Consider the following 17,766-nt stretch of genomic DNA (forward strand, 5'->3'; position numbering starts at 1 on the left):
ATTATTATTATTATTATTATTATTATTATTATTATTATTATTATTATTATTATTATTATTATTATTATTATTATTATTTTTATTATTATTATTATTATTATTATTATTATTTTTAACGTTTACATTTGGGCAAACTTACTCAGTAAAATTCAATCATACACCTATATAATTTTTTGTCTTTTTCGGGTTGAGCTACTAATCTGACGTTAAAATTCCACTACAATTAAATAAATTGAAATAATTTTTTTTTATACATTTTTATTGTTTTCATCGACTTAAATAAAAAACTAAATACGAAAAAATAAACTTTAACTTGTGTCATTCATTATTTATCTCGAAAAAATCGTCAATGTTTTAACCAAAAAACTACAATTGCAATTATTTTTTTTTTCTTTTTTTTAATTTTGATAATTTGAACTCCATGGAAAATTTATTTTTCTACATTTTACATAAATTTCTAATAATACATATCTTAATTATAACATTTAATTTTAACATTTTTTTGTTTTAGGGGGAAACTTCACAGATGAAAAACGTTTCAAAACTACAGGGTGAATCATTCCATTTCAGTCCTTTGCCATCACGATTCCACAGTTCCATGCAATTTTCCTCTTCACCATTTTCATAGCGATAGTTATTCGGTTCACCGGCATTCCAATTGATGAATGTAATTGGACGACCCGTCGACATCCAAAAGAAGCTGCCCTCGTCGGCTAAATCTGTGCCGGATATCCAGAAGTGTTCATTTTGTAGACCTGTGGGGAAGAAACGTATATTTAAGAATAAATTATCAATGATTTTGTATTTTATAAAATATTTTTTAAAGGGATTATTGTCGTGGATTTTATAGGACCTACAAATATTTGTGACGACTATTATGGATTTTGAAAAAAAAAAAAAAAATGTGGGACTATATAAAGCTACAATGGTGTGTGTACGTCTAGACTAACAATCATTTAAAGATTAACCTTAGAGCCACTAGACGAAGTTTTTAGACCACACACTTCATTTTGCTCAAATATGTGTTATGTCTGCAGGACTTTTGGTATTGAAAATGGGTGATGTAGGTCCACTTTTTGGTATAGCCCCCACATAATGGTGCCTCCCTATTTTCGCTAATTTGATGATTTAAGCTACATTTGAGCTACAATGTTTCAAATTTGAAGTTCGTAATGGTTCGCCTATGACAGAAAATTGTATGTGCAGGTCGAAGCCTTTGTATATCCCCCATATAACGGCACCTCCCAATATTAGATTTTTTAATGATTTTAGCGATATTATTCACCGGAATTGTTTCAAATTTGGTATTTGAAAGTTCGTAATGGATACTACAGCCTATTACAGAAAATTGTCTGTGCAGGTCCACGCCTTCGTATAGCCCTCATGTAACGGCACCTCCCGATATTTGAGAAATGAGTACATACTTTTATACAACTTTTTTAAGAAACAAACGTGTCCTTTTTAGGAGTATTTTAGGCGAAAAACATAGAAAGGAAATTCGACATTTAAAACATATTTTCGTGAGGACCTGGCGTTGACTTTTTTGAAATATTTTTTCAAAGATCTTGTAAGAATATTTTTAAGAGACCAAATGTTCATATTTTATAAATATTTTTCAGGAGTCAAACTAAAATTTTTCGATTATATTTTTTAAGAACCAACTGTCCACATTTTAACAGTATTTTTACTGGGATCAAATATTTTCAAAGACACGAAATTTGGTCTCTTGAGTAATTTTTTTCAAGGCAGGAATTTTTTTTTCCTTTGAAAATTTTTTCAAGGACAACAGTAGACTTTGGACGTATAGATGTTAAATGAACTAAATATACTTTTTGACATGATTTTACTAAAAATATTGTTCAAAGGACAAAAATTGATTTTAGGAGTAATATTTTCCAATATTACCAAACGAGATTTTCTTAGAATAATTTTCATGGTCTTTTTGATGGATTAACCGTTGAACTTTTTTAAAAAATTTTTTCAAAAACCAAAATAGACGCTATTGGAATATTTTTCAAAAGTCTATGAAGGCTCTTGAGTATATTTTTTTCAAGGCAGGAAACATTTCTTCCATTGAAATGTTTTTCAAGGACAACAGTAGATTTTAGACTGATAGATGGTAAAGGATTTAAATTGAGTTTTTTTAAATATTTTTCAAAGGACAAAAAATGATCTTCAAAGCAATATTTCCTCAAATTACCAAAAGAGATTTTCTTAGAATACATTTTAATGGACGGAACATGGCCTTTTTGCAAATATGTTTGCAAGGACTAGCCGTTGAACTTTTTAGAATATTTTTTCAAGAACCAAAATTGGTGTTTTTCGAATATTTTTTAAGACCATGAGTGCTTTTCTAAGACCTCAAGATTAAATACTTCAATCTTTAAGTCTTAGAAAAGCACTCATGGTCTTAAAAAATATTCGAAATACATTCTTCCAAGGACCAAAGATGGAACTTTTAAGAATGTGTGTTCAATGACTAATTCGGATTTTTTATGAGTATAATTTCAAGTTCCAACAGTTTGATTTTTAGACCAACGTTAGGACTGATCAATGTGGACTATTTAGGAAAAATTTTGAAATTGGTGATAATCAGATACGATTTAGACATAGCTCCCACATATCTTCAACCGATTTCGGGTTAAATGTCCCCTAAATGACCAATATAAGTCCAAATGACCTGTATTTCGGTACATCCCACCGAATTCAGTCTAGCAATAAGTTAATCAAATTTGGAGAAAATCGGTCCAGATATAGCTACAGCCCCCATATCTATGTTTCATTCGATTTGTGGTTTTAAATCCCTCATATGCGTAATACTCACTCCAGAAGAATGATATTGGTACCGGATATCAGATACTGCTCGAAAATACCTCTGCCAAATTTTATCGAGATCGGTTCAGATTAGGATATATCTCCCACATATATATATATTTATACGATATGAGGTTAATTGTGCACCAAATGGCTACTATCAGCCCAAATGGGCTGAATTCTGGGATATACGACTAAATTCATAATATACACCAGTACTTCAAATTTGGTGTATATCGGTTAAGATATAGCTATAGCTCCCATGTATATGTTTTGTCCGATTTGGGGTTTAAAGTAATATGCATTCCATAACAGTGATCTTTGGTACCAGATACAGCTCTGAAATGAGTATATAAAATTTTGTCAAGATCGGTTCAGATTTGGATATAGGTCCTATATATATCTTCAACCAATATTGGTCCAAAAGTCCTGAATTCAGTCTAGAAGCAAGTATATCGAATTCGTCCCGATTTCACGTTTATTTGCAAATAATGGCTAATAACAGTCCAAAAGGAGTGAATTTTGTGCAACTCGGCTCCGTTATATTTTTTTTTAATATAATCCTTCTCAAAGTGATATCATACACTCCATAGCAAACTATAACTGCTCTAAAGCCAAATGTTGATAAGTAGTATGATCTGCTTGAAATAAATTCTTTTCTTATGGGAGCTCTAATAGATATGCATAGTGAAGTAGGGTATCATATAGTCGGTACTGCCCTTCTTTTGACTTTTCCTTACTGGTTCATTTTAGAATATATAACTATAATGTATCTAGTTCAATACATAGCCTGCTTGGAGCGTTTCATCTTTAGGATTGTTTGTTTTTTCATGAAATCTAACTTATGTCTCTTGCGACCTTTGGCCAGCTCCCAAAATAATGAATTGTAAATATATATTTTTTGTTGTTTTTTTTTTCAATTTTATTTACATTTTATTTTCTTTCTTTAATTACTAAACAATATCATTTGTTTGAACATTTAGATTGTTGTCTTTTTGTTGTAAACATAAATAATTATAACTAATTACTAAAACTAAAAAAACTAAACACGATTAAAAAATACGTACATTCTTCTTCATTCATTTTTTAAACTATTCCTACAAATGAAGAGGCATGAAAAGCAACATATGATAGTGTTTGTGTTGTGAGTGAGTGAGGGGCGGGCGGTCGGTCGGTCCATTGGTCGGATGTATCACTAAAATCTGTAAGGATTTCCAAACAAATCCTTTGGTAAAAATAAACTACGCACAGACTTCTTTCTGTCATTCAAAGCTCTTCGTCGACATCGTCATTGTGTTAATTGTGGTAGCAACAATATGTGTAAATTATGCATGTATTTGTGAGTAAGTGAGTTATTGTGTGAGTTGTTGTGATTCAGTGGCAGAGAGAGTGTGTGAGAGAGAGATTATCATTTTCTTTAATTGCATGCATGCATTTTAACTAAAAATTAGGCAAATTATTAAAATTTTCAATATTTTTCTCCAACTAAACTAAATCAAATGCATTTTGTTTAATGAAATGTAAAGGACATTTGTGAAAGCCACTAGCATTATGGAATATGGAAAAAAGCCTAAAAAAGAGAGCTAAAAAATTACTATCCATGTTTTTTTTTTGTTTGTTTTACTTATTTTCTTGCCAATTCGTTTTGTTTTTTCTTAATTCGTTTAAAATTTGTTATCCTAAATCCATTGTTGTTGTGGTTGTTGTAGTAGTCGTTGTGGTTCCACCTATTCATCCTTACTCAGGGTTGTACTTCACACACGAAATATGTCTCGAAACTACAGGGTGAATCATTCCACTTCAGACCCTTGCCATCACGATTCCACAGTTCCATGCAATTTTCCTCTTCACCATTTTCATAGCGGAAATTATTCGGTTCGCCAGCATTCCAATTTGTGAAGGTGATCGGGCGTCCAGTAGCCATCCAGAAGAAGCTACCCTCATCGGCTAGATCGGTACCCGATATCCAGAAATGTTCATTACCCAAACCTAGATGGCAAAAAGAGAAGAAAATGAAAGAAAGAAAAGAGAAAGAGAGAGAAAAATACGGAAAATTCAATTGAAGCAGATTCTTTCAAGAATTGCCAATTTGCATTAACTACACCAATCACCATTTTTAGTTTAAATACCAAACGAAAAAAAAACCAAGTGCAACTACATAAGCAAAGTTATAAAATAGCATATATATTAATATAATTATTACAAATTAGTAGTTATTACAAAAAATATTCTCCAAGTTTTGCAATAAAATGACAATGTGATTGTTTAAACAAAATTGCCTATGTTTTATAAGGGACCCCTTTTGAGAATTTTGCTTATATTAGCCTGAAGTCAAAAATTCTATATCGCTTTCCTGTCCAGAAATGTCCGTTGTTTTGTTTCGCAAAAAGTGCAAGAACTTACACAGCAACAGAATAGACTCAAAAGAGCTAAAGAGTTGCTTCGCTTGGCAGAAAGTGGTGAACTGCCGAATTTGGTTTTCTTCGTCTCCGATAAGAAAACATTCGTTGTCGAGCAGTTTGTAAACAAACAAAATGATGGTGTTTAACTGCCAAAGAGGTCAGCTGAAAATGTGCACCTTCGGTTGGCCACCAGAACTTAAGCGCCGGCCATAGTGATGGTGTGGGATGCCATAACAGCCGATTGTCGCTCTCCACTCTATTAATCGACTGTGGCATCAGAATAAATGACAAATATCATCGCGAAAATATTCTGGAGAGTGTATTAAAGCCTAGGGCACGCAAACATTTTGGCCGCAGACCTTGGAAATTCCAATAGGACTAAGCATCATCGCACTCAACACGCGCAACCCAAGAAGGGTTACCAAATGAGATTTCTTGCCTCATTTCCAACGCACAATGGCCACCAAAATCTCCGGATACCAATCCGGAAAACAAGGTTAGCACTAAACCAGTAAAGAAAGTCTTAAAGTCGGGCGGGCCGACTTTATGATACCCTACACCTCTTTGCTCATTAAGTAGAGCTCCACATAACAATTAAAAGTTTTTATGGGAGAATTCAATCATACACGCTATGATTATAATTTTAATTTAAAGTTTAAAGGACTAAATATGCCGAAGCATTTGTATGTTTTAAATTCGGACTTGTATTGCCCATTTGGTTCACAATTAATTTGAAATCAGTTAAAAATATATATGGGAGCTATATCCAAATCTGAACCGATCCCGATAAAATTTGGCAAAGATATATCTGAGCTGTATTTGATATATTTCCCTGAATATCGTTGTTACGGAATGCATATTACGGTTGTGGGTAACAAATATAACAAATCGGATGAATAATATATATGGAGGCTATAGCTATATCTGAACCGATCTTCACCAAATTTGACATACTAGCTTCTAGACTCAATTCGGTCGTATGTGCCAAATTCCATCCCATTTGGACAAATATTAGACGTTTGGTGCACAATAAAAGGTAAATCGGACGAAGTTATATATGGGAGCTATATCCAAATCTGAACCGATCTCGATAAAATTTAGCAAATGTATTTGTGAGCTGTATTTGATATATTTCCCCAAATATTGTTGTTACAGAGGGCATATTACGGCTGCGAAGGACAAAAATAACAAATCGGATGAACAATGTATATGGGAGCTATAGCTATATCTGAACCGATTTCGATCAAATTTGGCATACTTATTTTCAAGCCAATGTATATGCAAAATTCCATACAATTCGGGCTGATATTACACGTTTGGTGCACAATAAAAAGCAAATCGGATGAAGATATATATGGGAGCTATATCTAAATTTTGACCGATTATCTCCAATTTCAATAGGGTTCGTCCTTGGGCCAAACAAAAAATCTTTGCAAAATTTCATCTGGATCGGGCAAAATACATGGACAGGCGGACAGCCGGACAGCCGGACGGACAAACGGACGGACGGACATGCATAAATCGACTTAGAATGTGATTCTATGCAGATCATCAAAAGGGACTATGGGTCTATCTCGTTTCCTTCTGCCTGTTACAAACAAATGCACAAAGACATAATACCCTGTCCACCTTGTGGTGTAGGGTATAAAAAATACCAAAGTGTCGATCACCTCAAGCAAGCGCTTCGCCGTGAATGGGCCAAAATACCGCACAGCAACATTCGGGCAGCGTGTGACAGTTTCATTGGCTGTTCGAAGGCCACTTACAATTATGGATTGTCTTAAAATCCACAAAATTCCTTGTGACTACATGACCCCCCCAGGAAGAGAATTGTCCATATAGGTCCCCAATATCATATATCCCTTATATAACGGTTCCTCCCGAAAGTCAGTATTTTGAGGGTCTTTGCGACGTTATTCAAATTTTTTCAAATTTCTTTTATAAATTTCGGAACAGTTACTACAGCCCTTAAATTTTTAGCAAATTTCTTAGGCAGGACCATGTATTCGTATAGCCCCCATGTAACGGTTTTCATTTGAATGGTATTTTCCGACGGATTTTTATTTAATTTTTCAGGTTTCTTCCAAATGGTGGAGGGTATAGCTGCTATTTTACTATATTCTTTCGGAAACATATTTATTCTTTATTATTATTCTTTTGTACTATATTCTTTCGGAAACATATATCTATTATTCATCATTATCAGATTTTATTTGAATTTGCAATAAAAAAATTTTGTTTAATTAGATTCCCTTCATTTTTCAAATATTTACATACCCGAGTTCTTTTTTTTCACATACATACAATTTGACAATTCCCAAATGTTAAGCGAAAACAATTGACATTTGAAATATTTGCTCCAATTTCTTCCATTTTACTTTTGTTTTAGGAGCACAAAACAAACGCTCTAACAAGTTTTATTACTGCTCTACATCTCTAACGAACAAGGCATGCCGTTTATATCTCCTGTCACACAAACGCTTATTAAATGCTTGCATTTACTCTATTTTTATGTTCGTTTTCATTTTTTTTTGTCTCTAAATGAAATTATATTTCCGGGTATTATGGCATGGCATGGCTTTCAATATTTTTGCGCTAGTTTTCCTTTTTGGCTTCTTTTGTCACAGACAACAGCAGCAGCAGCCATATTAACTCTGAACTATGGGCAGAGAGTTGAGTTGCTGCTACATTGTTTGGAGCAATGCATTGCCTTCTTTGCTCTCACCGGGTATGCAATAGATTCCATGTAACCCATATTAGAGCAATGACTTATTACAACAAGACAAGCGACAAGCAACATCTAACCCCCAACCCCCACTGCCACATCCAACGCCATACCAAATTACCATTCACCAAACATTACAATCTCAATGTAAAGTTACAAACAAACTTCTATGTATGGACAATTGTTGGATTTTTCGTTCGCTTTTTTGTTTTTGTAGATAACAGATGGAGTTGATTTTTTCTCTTTTCTCTGTTTAGCCCATTTGGTTAGCTTGTTACATGACTACGGTCCTAGTATTTAACCTAATTTTCACATTTTAACGGCAAATGTTCAAATGCTTCAAATCTAATCGAAACCAAAGCGGGTGGAATGAAAGGAATTCAATAAAAAAAAAGAAATGTCATTTAAATGGAATGCGGTATTCCCGTGAGAGAAAGGAAAATCAGAAAACGGAGCATTAAATCCTCTGGTGTTGAGTAATTAGAAAGGAATTTTGGTCATCAATTAAGCGGAAGTTGAATGTTGAGAAATTAAATTAATTGGAGAAAAAGTTCCACTAATTAATGAAAATGTATAATCTACAGATATATGTTGGAGAGTGTTACCTAAGATATGCACATCAACATAACTATTCTAGAAGCTCTCCTATATACAGAAGACCCATAAAAAATGTTTAATGTTCAGAAGAACTCATCGATCTGAAAAAAACTTGTTAAATGTCTTCTCTCTCTAGTTTCCCCTGCAATTCTAATTTTATGGTACCCATAAATGATTTTCTATCTATGGAGATTATTTAGAAGAATGCCTCTCTAAAATATAACCTTTTGGCGGGACTTCTCACGACCTCTTGTGATGACCTTCATTTTCCCTAAAAGGTATTCTATTTCTTTCTATCTTCCTCTCTCTCTCTCTCTCTCTCTCTCTCTCTCTCTCTCTCTCTCTCTCTATAGAAAACTCCTTAAAATGTATACTTAAAACGCGTTTCCTCTCGGCAGAAGAGCCTTCCAAGGCATTTTATGGAATAGCTGGAATTTTGAAATTTTGTGTTGAGGTTCCTGTTGGTGGTAGATTTGTGATAGAGAGGTTTCGAAAATGTATACTGCAAGTGCACGAAAAGTACTAAATAGTACTGTATTTGGTACAATTTGGTATTGGGTGAATAAATAGTGCTTGAAATCTAGATATATGGAGGTGGTGTTGGAAATGTGTACTATAGTTGTATGAAAAATACTAAATAATACTATATTTGGTATTGGGTGAAGAGATAGAGATAAAATTCCGAAATTAGATATTTAGATTACTGATGGTATCTGTATTTGCGATTTGCTGGAAATTTGGAAATACGTTCTATATTTGTACGAAAAGTACTAAATACTAATACTAATTTTAGATCACTTTCTAGGATGCTTTGAATGTGTGTACTAAACGTTTTTAATACTAACAAGTAAAAGAGCTGTAAGTTCGACTGGGCCGAACTTTGAATACCATCCACCATTTGGCACAAATTTGGCAATTCTCAAAAACAATAAAATCCGTTAAAACTTCTGTTAAAAATTTAAAAATACCGAATGTAGCTAATGTATTAGGGTCTATACGACAACATGAACCTGCGTAGGTAACATTTGTCATAAGCCGTTACAATATTCAAATGCGAAACTTAAATAAAAATCGGTTACAATGTCGATAAAATCAAAATACCGAATATCGGGAGGTACCGTTATATGGAGGCTATACGAAGACGTGGACCTGTGCAGACAATTTTCTGTCGTAGACTGCAGTATCCATTACGAATTTCAAATATCAAATTTGAAACGATTCTGGCGAAAAATATCCCTAAAATCATTAAAATACCGAATATCGGGAGGTACCGTTATATGGGGGCTTTACGAAGAGGTGAACCTGCACAGACAATTTTCTGTCATAGGCTGTAGTATCCATTACGAACTTTAAATACCAAATTTGAAACAATTCCGGTGAATAAATTCGCTAAAATCATCTAAATACCGAATATCGGGAGGTACCGTTATATGGGGGCTATACGTAGACGTGAACCTGCACAGATAATTTTCTGTCTTAAGCTGTAGTATCTACTATTAACTTCAAATACCAAATTTGAAACTCAATTTCAAATATCAAATTTGAAACGATTCTGGCGAAAAATGCCCCTAAAATCATTAAAATACCGAATATCGGGAGGTACCATTATATGGGAACTTTACGAAGAGGTGAACCTGCACAGACAATTTTCTGTCATAGGCTGTAGTATCCACTACGAACTTTAAATACCAAATTTGAAACAATTCCGGTGAATAAATTCGCTAAAATCATCTAAATACCGAATATCGGGAGGTACCGTTATATGGGGGCTATACGTAGACGTCTACCTGCACAGATAAGTTTCTGTCATAGGCTGTAGTATCTATCACGAATCTTAAATACCAAATTTGAAACAATTCCGGTGAATAATGCCGCAAGAATCATCAAAATACCGAATATCGGGAGGTACCGTTATATGGGGGCTATACGAAGACGTGGACCTGCACAGACAATTTTCTGTCTTAGGCTGTAGTATCCATTATGAACTTCAAATACCAAATTTGAAACAATTCCGGTGAATAATGTCGCTAAAATCATCAAAATACCGAATATCGGGAGGTACCGTTATATGGGGGCTATATGAAAACGTGGACCTACATGGCCCATTTTCAATACCAAAAGTCCTGCAGACATAATATACATTTGAGCAATATTTTTTCAATCTACTTCAATTCGCGCGGAAGCTAGGGTGATTTCAACAGACGGACGGACATCGCTAAATTGACATAGAATTTTATGCTGATCAAAAATATATATACTATACTAAAATGTGTATTTCGAGGTGTTACAAACGGAATGACAAACTTAATATACCCTCCATACTATGGTGGAGGGTATAAAAAGGCCTAACATTTTGAGTACTAAAAAGGCCAAACACGAATCAAAATTTTAAGATGAACTTTTCGTTGACGAAGTAGATGGTACTTGCTAGTCACGGATATTTTGGTAAAAGTTTTGAACAGCGGGACGATGCATAAAATGTTAATCATGAAACTATAATTATATTAAAATTTTTGCTCTACATACTGAATATCTTCAACCTAACATTAAATATTCTACCTTCCCCAGGTGACCACGCCATTTGCTACATCATTTCGTTTTTCCCCACCCCCCACCAATTAGTGGAGAATTATACCACACTTATTTCTGCCCAGCATATGGGTTGTTAATTACTCTCGAGTTTCACCTTGCTTCCCTTTCAATACACTCAAACTTAGTAATACCTTAATGTGTGGTCTTCTTTTTTTTTATTTTCTTTATTTCTTCTACGTTTTCTTTCCATTCGTTACTTACCAAAATCTTTGATATGTTTCTCCAGTCTATCGTTCTCTTCTTGCGATGATATGCTTGCCAAGTGCATGCCATGGTAACGACAATATTGTGTGGCCTTAAACCAATTTGCCTGGAATTGGAAAAAAAAGAAGAAGAAATGAAAACAAAAAAAAAAAAAAAACGAAATTGAGAATGCATTTTAAGTTTTTTCTTTTCACTTTATTGTGAGTGCAGCGTTTTGAAAATGAAAAAAACGTAGGAAAAAAGGGAAATTACATTAATGTCCCGGCCATGATGAAAACTGTTGCAATCGACGAAGGCAGCAGTTTTCATTCATTTCGCACTTTGAGGGGAAAGCTGGATGGGTGGGTGGATGAGTGAAGGAAGCAACCATTGGATGGTTCGTTGCCTGGATTAATGTCATGTGACATACTGTTGACAGTGAAATAGAAATTACATTTTCATTAAAACGTGACGCCTGTGCTGCGCGCTCTGCTCCACTTTGCCAGGAAACATTTTCCGCCAAGAGCTGTTAGCTGGTGAAAAGCAAACGCTGACAAACTTCATCAAAAAGGGAAATGTGCAAAATGTGTCAAACATAAAATGCATATCAATGTCAAGTGTTCAACGCTTGATGCATTATTTCTCAAGGGTTGGAGGGTGGAGAGTTAGTGTGCTAGAAAAAAAAACTTAAATGCCAGCATTTAATTAGAATAATGCCCGAAGCTTATTAAACTTGGGAGTCAGACAGAGACAAATAAATTAAAGATAAACAAGATTTTTGTTTCAAAAAGGCGGAATTTATTTATGTGGCGCTCTTTCTGAAATTTTTGTAATAATGAAAAATCCGGTGGATTTTAATAAAGCTCGAATCCTATGTATTATAGTTTTGCTTTAAATATATCACGAATATGGCTCTGGTGGTCCTGAAAAATTCAATTTCATTTTCGATTTTTATACCTTCTACCATATAGCTAGGCTCATCGAAATAATGGTTTTAGAGCGTAGGTCTCTTTGGAGCAAATCAGTTTCAGGATATTTGGAGTCGATCTAGCGATGTCCGCCAGTCTTTCTGTCTGGCTGGCCGGTGCACGATGACTCTCAAAGGGAGTATCCGATGTAGTCCAAACTTGGTACATCGTAATATTATTATCAAACTTAGATTGAATTCGGTGAAGGGCAATATCGGCTCACTCTTACTGGTACCTCCCCACGAAAGGTCGAACTTTTAATGAAAATATGATGACCAAGATTGAGTTCGGAGACGAGCAATATCGGCCCACTCCTTCTGGTACGTCCCCCACAAAAGGTCGAACTTTTCAAAAAAAAACAGTAAAGAAAGTCTTAAAGTCGGGCAGGGCCGACTTTATGATACCCTACACCACTTTTCTAATTTAGTAGAGCTCCACATAACATTAAAAAGTTTTTATGGGAGAATTCAATCATACACGCTATGATTATAATTATAATTTAAAGTCCAAAGGACTAAAAATGTCGAAGCATTTGTATCTTTTAAATTCGGAATTGTATTGCCATTTGGTGCACAATTAATTTGAAATCGGATAAAAATATATATATGGGAACTATATCCAAATCTGAACCGATCTCGATAAAATTTGGCAACGATATTTCTGAGCTGTATTTGATATGTTTCCCTGAATATCGTTGTTACGGAGTGCATATTACGGTTGTGGGTAACAAATATAACAAATCGGATGAACAGTATATATGGGAGCTATAACTATATCTGAACCGATCTTCACCAAATTTGGCATACTACCTTCGAGACTAAATTCGGTCGCATATGCCAAATTCCATCCCATTTGGACAAATATTAGACGTTTGGTGCACAATTAAAGGCAAATCGGACGAAGTTATATATGGGAGCTATATCCAAATCTGAACCGATCTCGATAAAATTTAGCAAATGTATTTCTGAGCTGTATTTGATATATTTCCCCAAATATTGTTGTTGCAGAATACATATTACGGCTGCGGAGGACAAAAATAACAAATCGGATGAACAATATATATGGGAGCTATAGCTATATCGGAACCGATTTCGATCAAATTTGTCATACATATTTTCAGGTCCAATTTGGTTGTATGTGCAAAATTCCATACAATTCGGGCTGATATTACACGTTTGGTGCACAATAAAAGGCAAATCGGACGAAGATATATATGGGAGCTATATCTAAATTTTGACCGATTATCTCCAATTTCAATAGGGTTCGTCCTTGGGCCAAACAAATGATCTGTGCAAATTTTCATCTGGATCGGGCAATAAATGCGATCTGTACTTTGTTTACAAAAATACATGGACAGACGGACAGACGGACAGACGGACGGACGGACGGACATGCATAAATCGACTCAGAATGTGATTCTATGCAGATCACCAAAAGGAACTATGGGTCTATCTCGTTTCCTTTTGCCTGTTACAAACAAATGCACAAAGCCATAATACCCTGACCACCTTGTATAAAAATTTACTGCACAGAAAGAGAAAGGATATTCCGATTGCTCCAACTTTGCAAATCCTAATATTTTTCTCATTACTAGGCGAGGTGAGAAAATTGACAATATCGGTCCACTCTATCAAGTACCTCTTATAAAAGGTGATGTATGAGACCGATTGTCTTCAAATTACACAAATCACAAGATTTTTATTAATCCTGAAATTTGATATGGATGTGGTACTAAATTTGATATTGGGTGAAGGAGTAGTTGTAGTTGGTACTAAATTAGGTATTGGATAAGGCTAGAATCTCGAAATTTGATATTAAGGTATCCGGTGTTGAGATCTGGTGTGGTTAGGCAAATACGTACTTTAATGGTTCAAAAAGAACTGAATGGTACTAATTTTGGATTTCGATTGATGTCTAGGAAGTTTGACCCCCACAAAAGGTCAAAATTTTGAACATCCATTTGGCACGTAAAACGCGAAATTAACATCCGATTCCATTCAGACTTGACAAATCCAAATATTTCCATCAACACAAGATCTGTCATAAAGATTGTAGAGATTTGACCATTTCTTCTGGTACCTCTCCCACATAGGGTTCAATATTTTCAAAATAAAATGGTAGCGAAATAAACATCCAACTCTCTTCAAATTTCACACATACAAACATTTTTGCTAACACAAGATCTATTGTGAAGATGATATATATATGTGAACACCTTCTGGTACCCCACAGACAAAGGGTCACAATTTTTATACCCAAGGTGGTCAGGGTATTATGTCTTTGTGCATTTGTTTGTAACAGGCAAAAGGAAACGAGATAGACCCATAGTTCCTTTTGATGATTTGCATAGAATCAGATTCTGAGTCGATTTATGCATGTCCGTCCGTCCGTCTGTCCGTGTATTTTTGTAAACAAAGTACAATTCGCACTTATTGCCCTATCCAGATGAAATTTTTCACAAATCATTTGTTTGGCCGAAGGACGAACCCTATTAAAATTGGAGATAATCGGTAAAAATTTAGATATAGCTCCCATATATATCTTCGTCCGATTTGCCTTTTATTGTGCACCAAACGTATAATATCAGCCCGAATTGTATGGAATTTTGCATATACACCCAAATTAGGCCTGAAAATAAGTATGCCAAATTTTATCGAAATCGGTTCAGATATAGCTATAGCTACCATATATATTTTTCATCCGATTTGTTATATTTGTCCTTCGCAGCCGTAATGTACACTCCGTAACAACAATATTTAGGAAAATATATCAAATGCAGCTCAGAAATACATTTGCTAAAATTTATCGAGATCGGATCAGATTTGGATATAGCTCCCATATATAACTTCGTCCGATTTACTCTAATATTTGTCCAAATGGGATGGAATTTGGCACATACGACCGAATTGAGTCTACAAGCTAGTATGTCAAATTTGGTGAAGATCGGTTCAGATATAGCTATAGCTTCCATATTTCATCCGATTTGTTATATTTGTTACCCACAACCGTAATATGCACTCCGTAACAACGATATTCAGGGAAATATATGAAATACAGCTCAGAAATATCTTTGCCAAACTTTATGGAGATCGGTTCCGATTTGGGTATAGCTTCCATATATATTTTGTATGTTTTCAAATTAAGTGTGCACCGAATGGGCAATACAAGTCTAAATTTACAAATGCTTCGGCATATTTAGTCCTTTAAACTTTATATTATAATTATAATCATAATGTGTGTGATTGAATTTTCCCATAAGAGCTACTAAATTAGCAAAGTGGTGTAGCGTATCATAAAGTCGGCCCCGCCCGACTTTAAGACTTTCTTTACTGGTTAATACTTTTATCTGTCATAACTTGAGGAACAAGTCAGCGATTCTTTACAACTTGCTATATTTAAATATTTTTCTCTACCATAAACCTGAGATAAATATGGAACTTATGATTTCGCATAAAATCGGATACAAAATTCTACAAAAATCCATTAAATCCTAACAATTATCATATCCCTCAATTGCAACAGAGAAAGGACCTCTTCTACTGGGGCATTAAACGCTACATTTCCATGGCAATCCATTGACAATGCAAGTCATTAATGTTCATTTTTCGAAATGTAGTCATTGGTAATTAATAATCATTGTGACAACATCAACGACATCACGGACATCGACTCCAAGGATACACAATGGCCATTCAATGGACAGTTATGGTTTAGTTACAAATATGCACTCACTCACACACACGCACACATTATGCAGGTCCTTATGCAATGGCAACGATTGAAATGTGTTTCGTAATTGATCAATGATTCTTCTCACAGTCACTTTGCATCACATAGTGTCAGGTGTCAGATACGAACATGTCAATAATTTATAATGGGTTAGAGTGTGTGTGTGTCTGTGTGTGTGTTATCTCAAAAAGGATTTCATTAGAGATGTGTGAGCAGCACTTGGAAAAATTAAATGATTAATTTCAAATTAAGTGAAATATTATTTCATAATTAATTTCTATGACCTCAAAATATTTTAAATTCAAAAAGTTCTTTGTCAAGAAGTGATACTTAGAACGGTGAAAGGAAGTCTCTTGTCTTAAAATAAAGGCAGGATGCCCAATATCTATACCATATTTGAATATTTTCACCTTCTCTATAAACACGACTTTGGAAATATCAAAAAATGCTGTTTAATCGAAATAGAACAAGTAAAAAAGCTGTAAGTTCCTGCATAGGTAACTTTTGTCATAAGCCATTACAATATTCAAATGCGAAACTTAGAAAAAAATCGGTGAGTAATGTAGCTAAAGTATGAAAATACCGATTATCGGGGGGTACCGTTGTATAAAGGCGTGGACCCGCACAGACAAATTTCTGTCTTAGGATTTAGTATTCATTGCGAACTTCAAATACCAAATTTGAAACAATTCCGGTGAATAATGTCGCTAAAATCATCAAAATACCGAACATCAGGAGTTACCTTTATATACTAGAAGCCATACGATGACGTAGACCTGCACAGACAGTTTTCTGTCACAGACTGTAGTATCCATTACGAACTTCAAATAGGAAATTCGAAACAATTCCCGTGAATAATGTCGCTAAAATCATCATAATACCGAATATCGGGAGGTACTGTTATATGGTGGCTATACGAAGAAGACGTGGACCAGCATGGACAATTTCCTGCCTTAGGCTGTAGTATTCATTACGAACTTCAAACACCAAATTTAAAACAATTCCGGTAAATAATGTCGCTAAAACCATCAAAATACCGAATATACGGAGGCACCGTTATATGGGGGCTACACGAAGACGTGGACCTGCACAGACAATTTTCTGTCTTAGGCTATAGCATCTATTTCGAACTTTAAATACCAAATTTGAAACAATTCCTGTGAATAATATCGCTAAAATTATCAAAATACCGAATATCGGGAGGTACCGTTATATGGGGGCTATATGATGACATAGATCTACATGACCACTTTATAAACTTAACCTGCCTACTGGCAAAATATACATGTGTGCAAAATTTTAGCCTTCTATCTCATTTCGTTCGAAAGATAGCGTTATTACAACAGACAGACAGACAGACAGACACACAGACAGACGGACATGGCTAAATCGTCTTAGAATTTTACGCTGATCAAGAATATATATACTTTGTTGGGTCTGACATGAATATTTCGAGGAGTTACAAACGGAATGACAAAATTAATATACCCTCCATAGTATGGTGGAGGGTATAAAAAAAGGTTGTTTCCATTTCAAGAATTTCGAATAATAGTCATTACAGTTATATGATGCTATACGAAAACGTGGACCTTTACAGCCAATTATCTGGCAGAGAAGGTGGTGCCTATTACGAACTGCAAACGCCAAGTTTAAGATAATTCTGTTGATAATGTGGTTAAAATCACTTAAATTCCGAATATTGGCAGGTGCCGTTATATGGGGGATACAGAAAGTTCTAAATTTGTATGCGAATTCC

The 17,766-nt window shown here is 34.6% G+C and overlaps 1 protein-coding gene across 6 annotated transcripts in view; it reads right to left on the reverse strand.

Moving 5' to 3' along the window:
- Nucleotides 1-395: 395 nt before the first annotated feature.
- LOC131804077 (C-type lectin 37Db) overlaps nucleotides 396-17,766 on the reverse strand; it is a 55,558-nt gene continuing 38,187 nt past the window's right edge. For 5 of the 6 annotated variants that reach the window (XM_059126388.1, XM_059126394.1, XM_059126391.1 and 2 more), the window contains exons 4-5: nucleotides 11,332-11,440; nucleotides 3,714-4,803 (exon numbers count right to left, since the gene is read on the reverse strand). In XM_059126388.1, coding sequence (XP_058982371.1) covers nucleotides 4,556-4,803; nucleotides 11,332-11,440 — 357 coding nt within the window. In that variant the 3' untranslated portion in view covers nucleotides 3,714-4,555. Of the gene's footprint in view, nucleotides 756-3,713; nucleotides 4,804-11,331; nucleotides 11,441-17,766 lie in introns of those variants that run through there. The other variant, XM_059126389.1, reaches the window with a different exon arrangement.

Source organism: Musca domestica, unplaced genomic scaffold, assembly GCF_030504385.1.
Source record: "Musca domestica strain aabys unplaced genomic scaffold, Musca_domestica.polishedcontigs.V.1.1 38, whole genome shotgun sequence".
NCBI lineage: Eukaryota > Metazoa > Arthropoda > Insecta > Diptera > Muscidae > Musca > Musca domestica.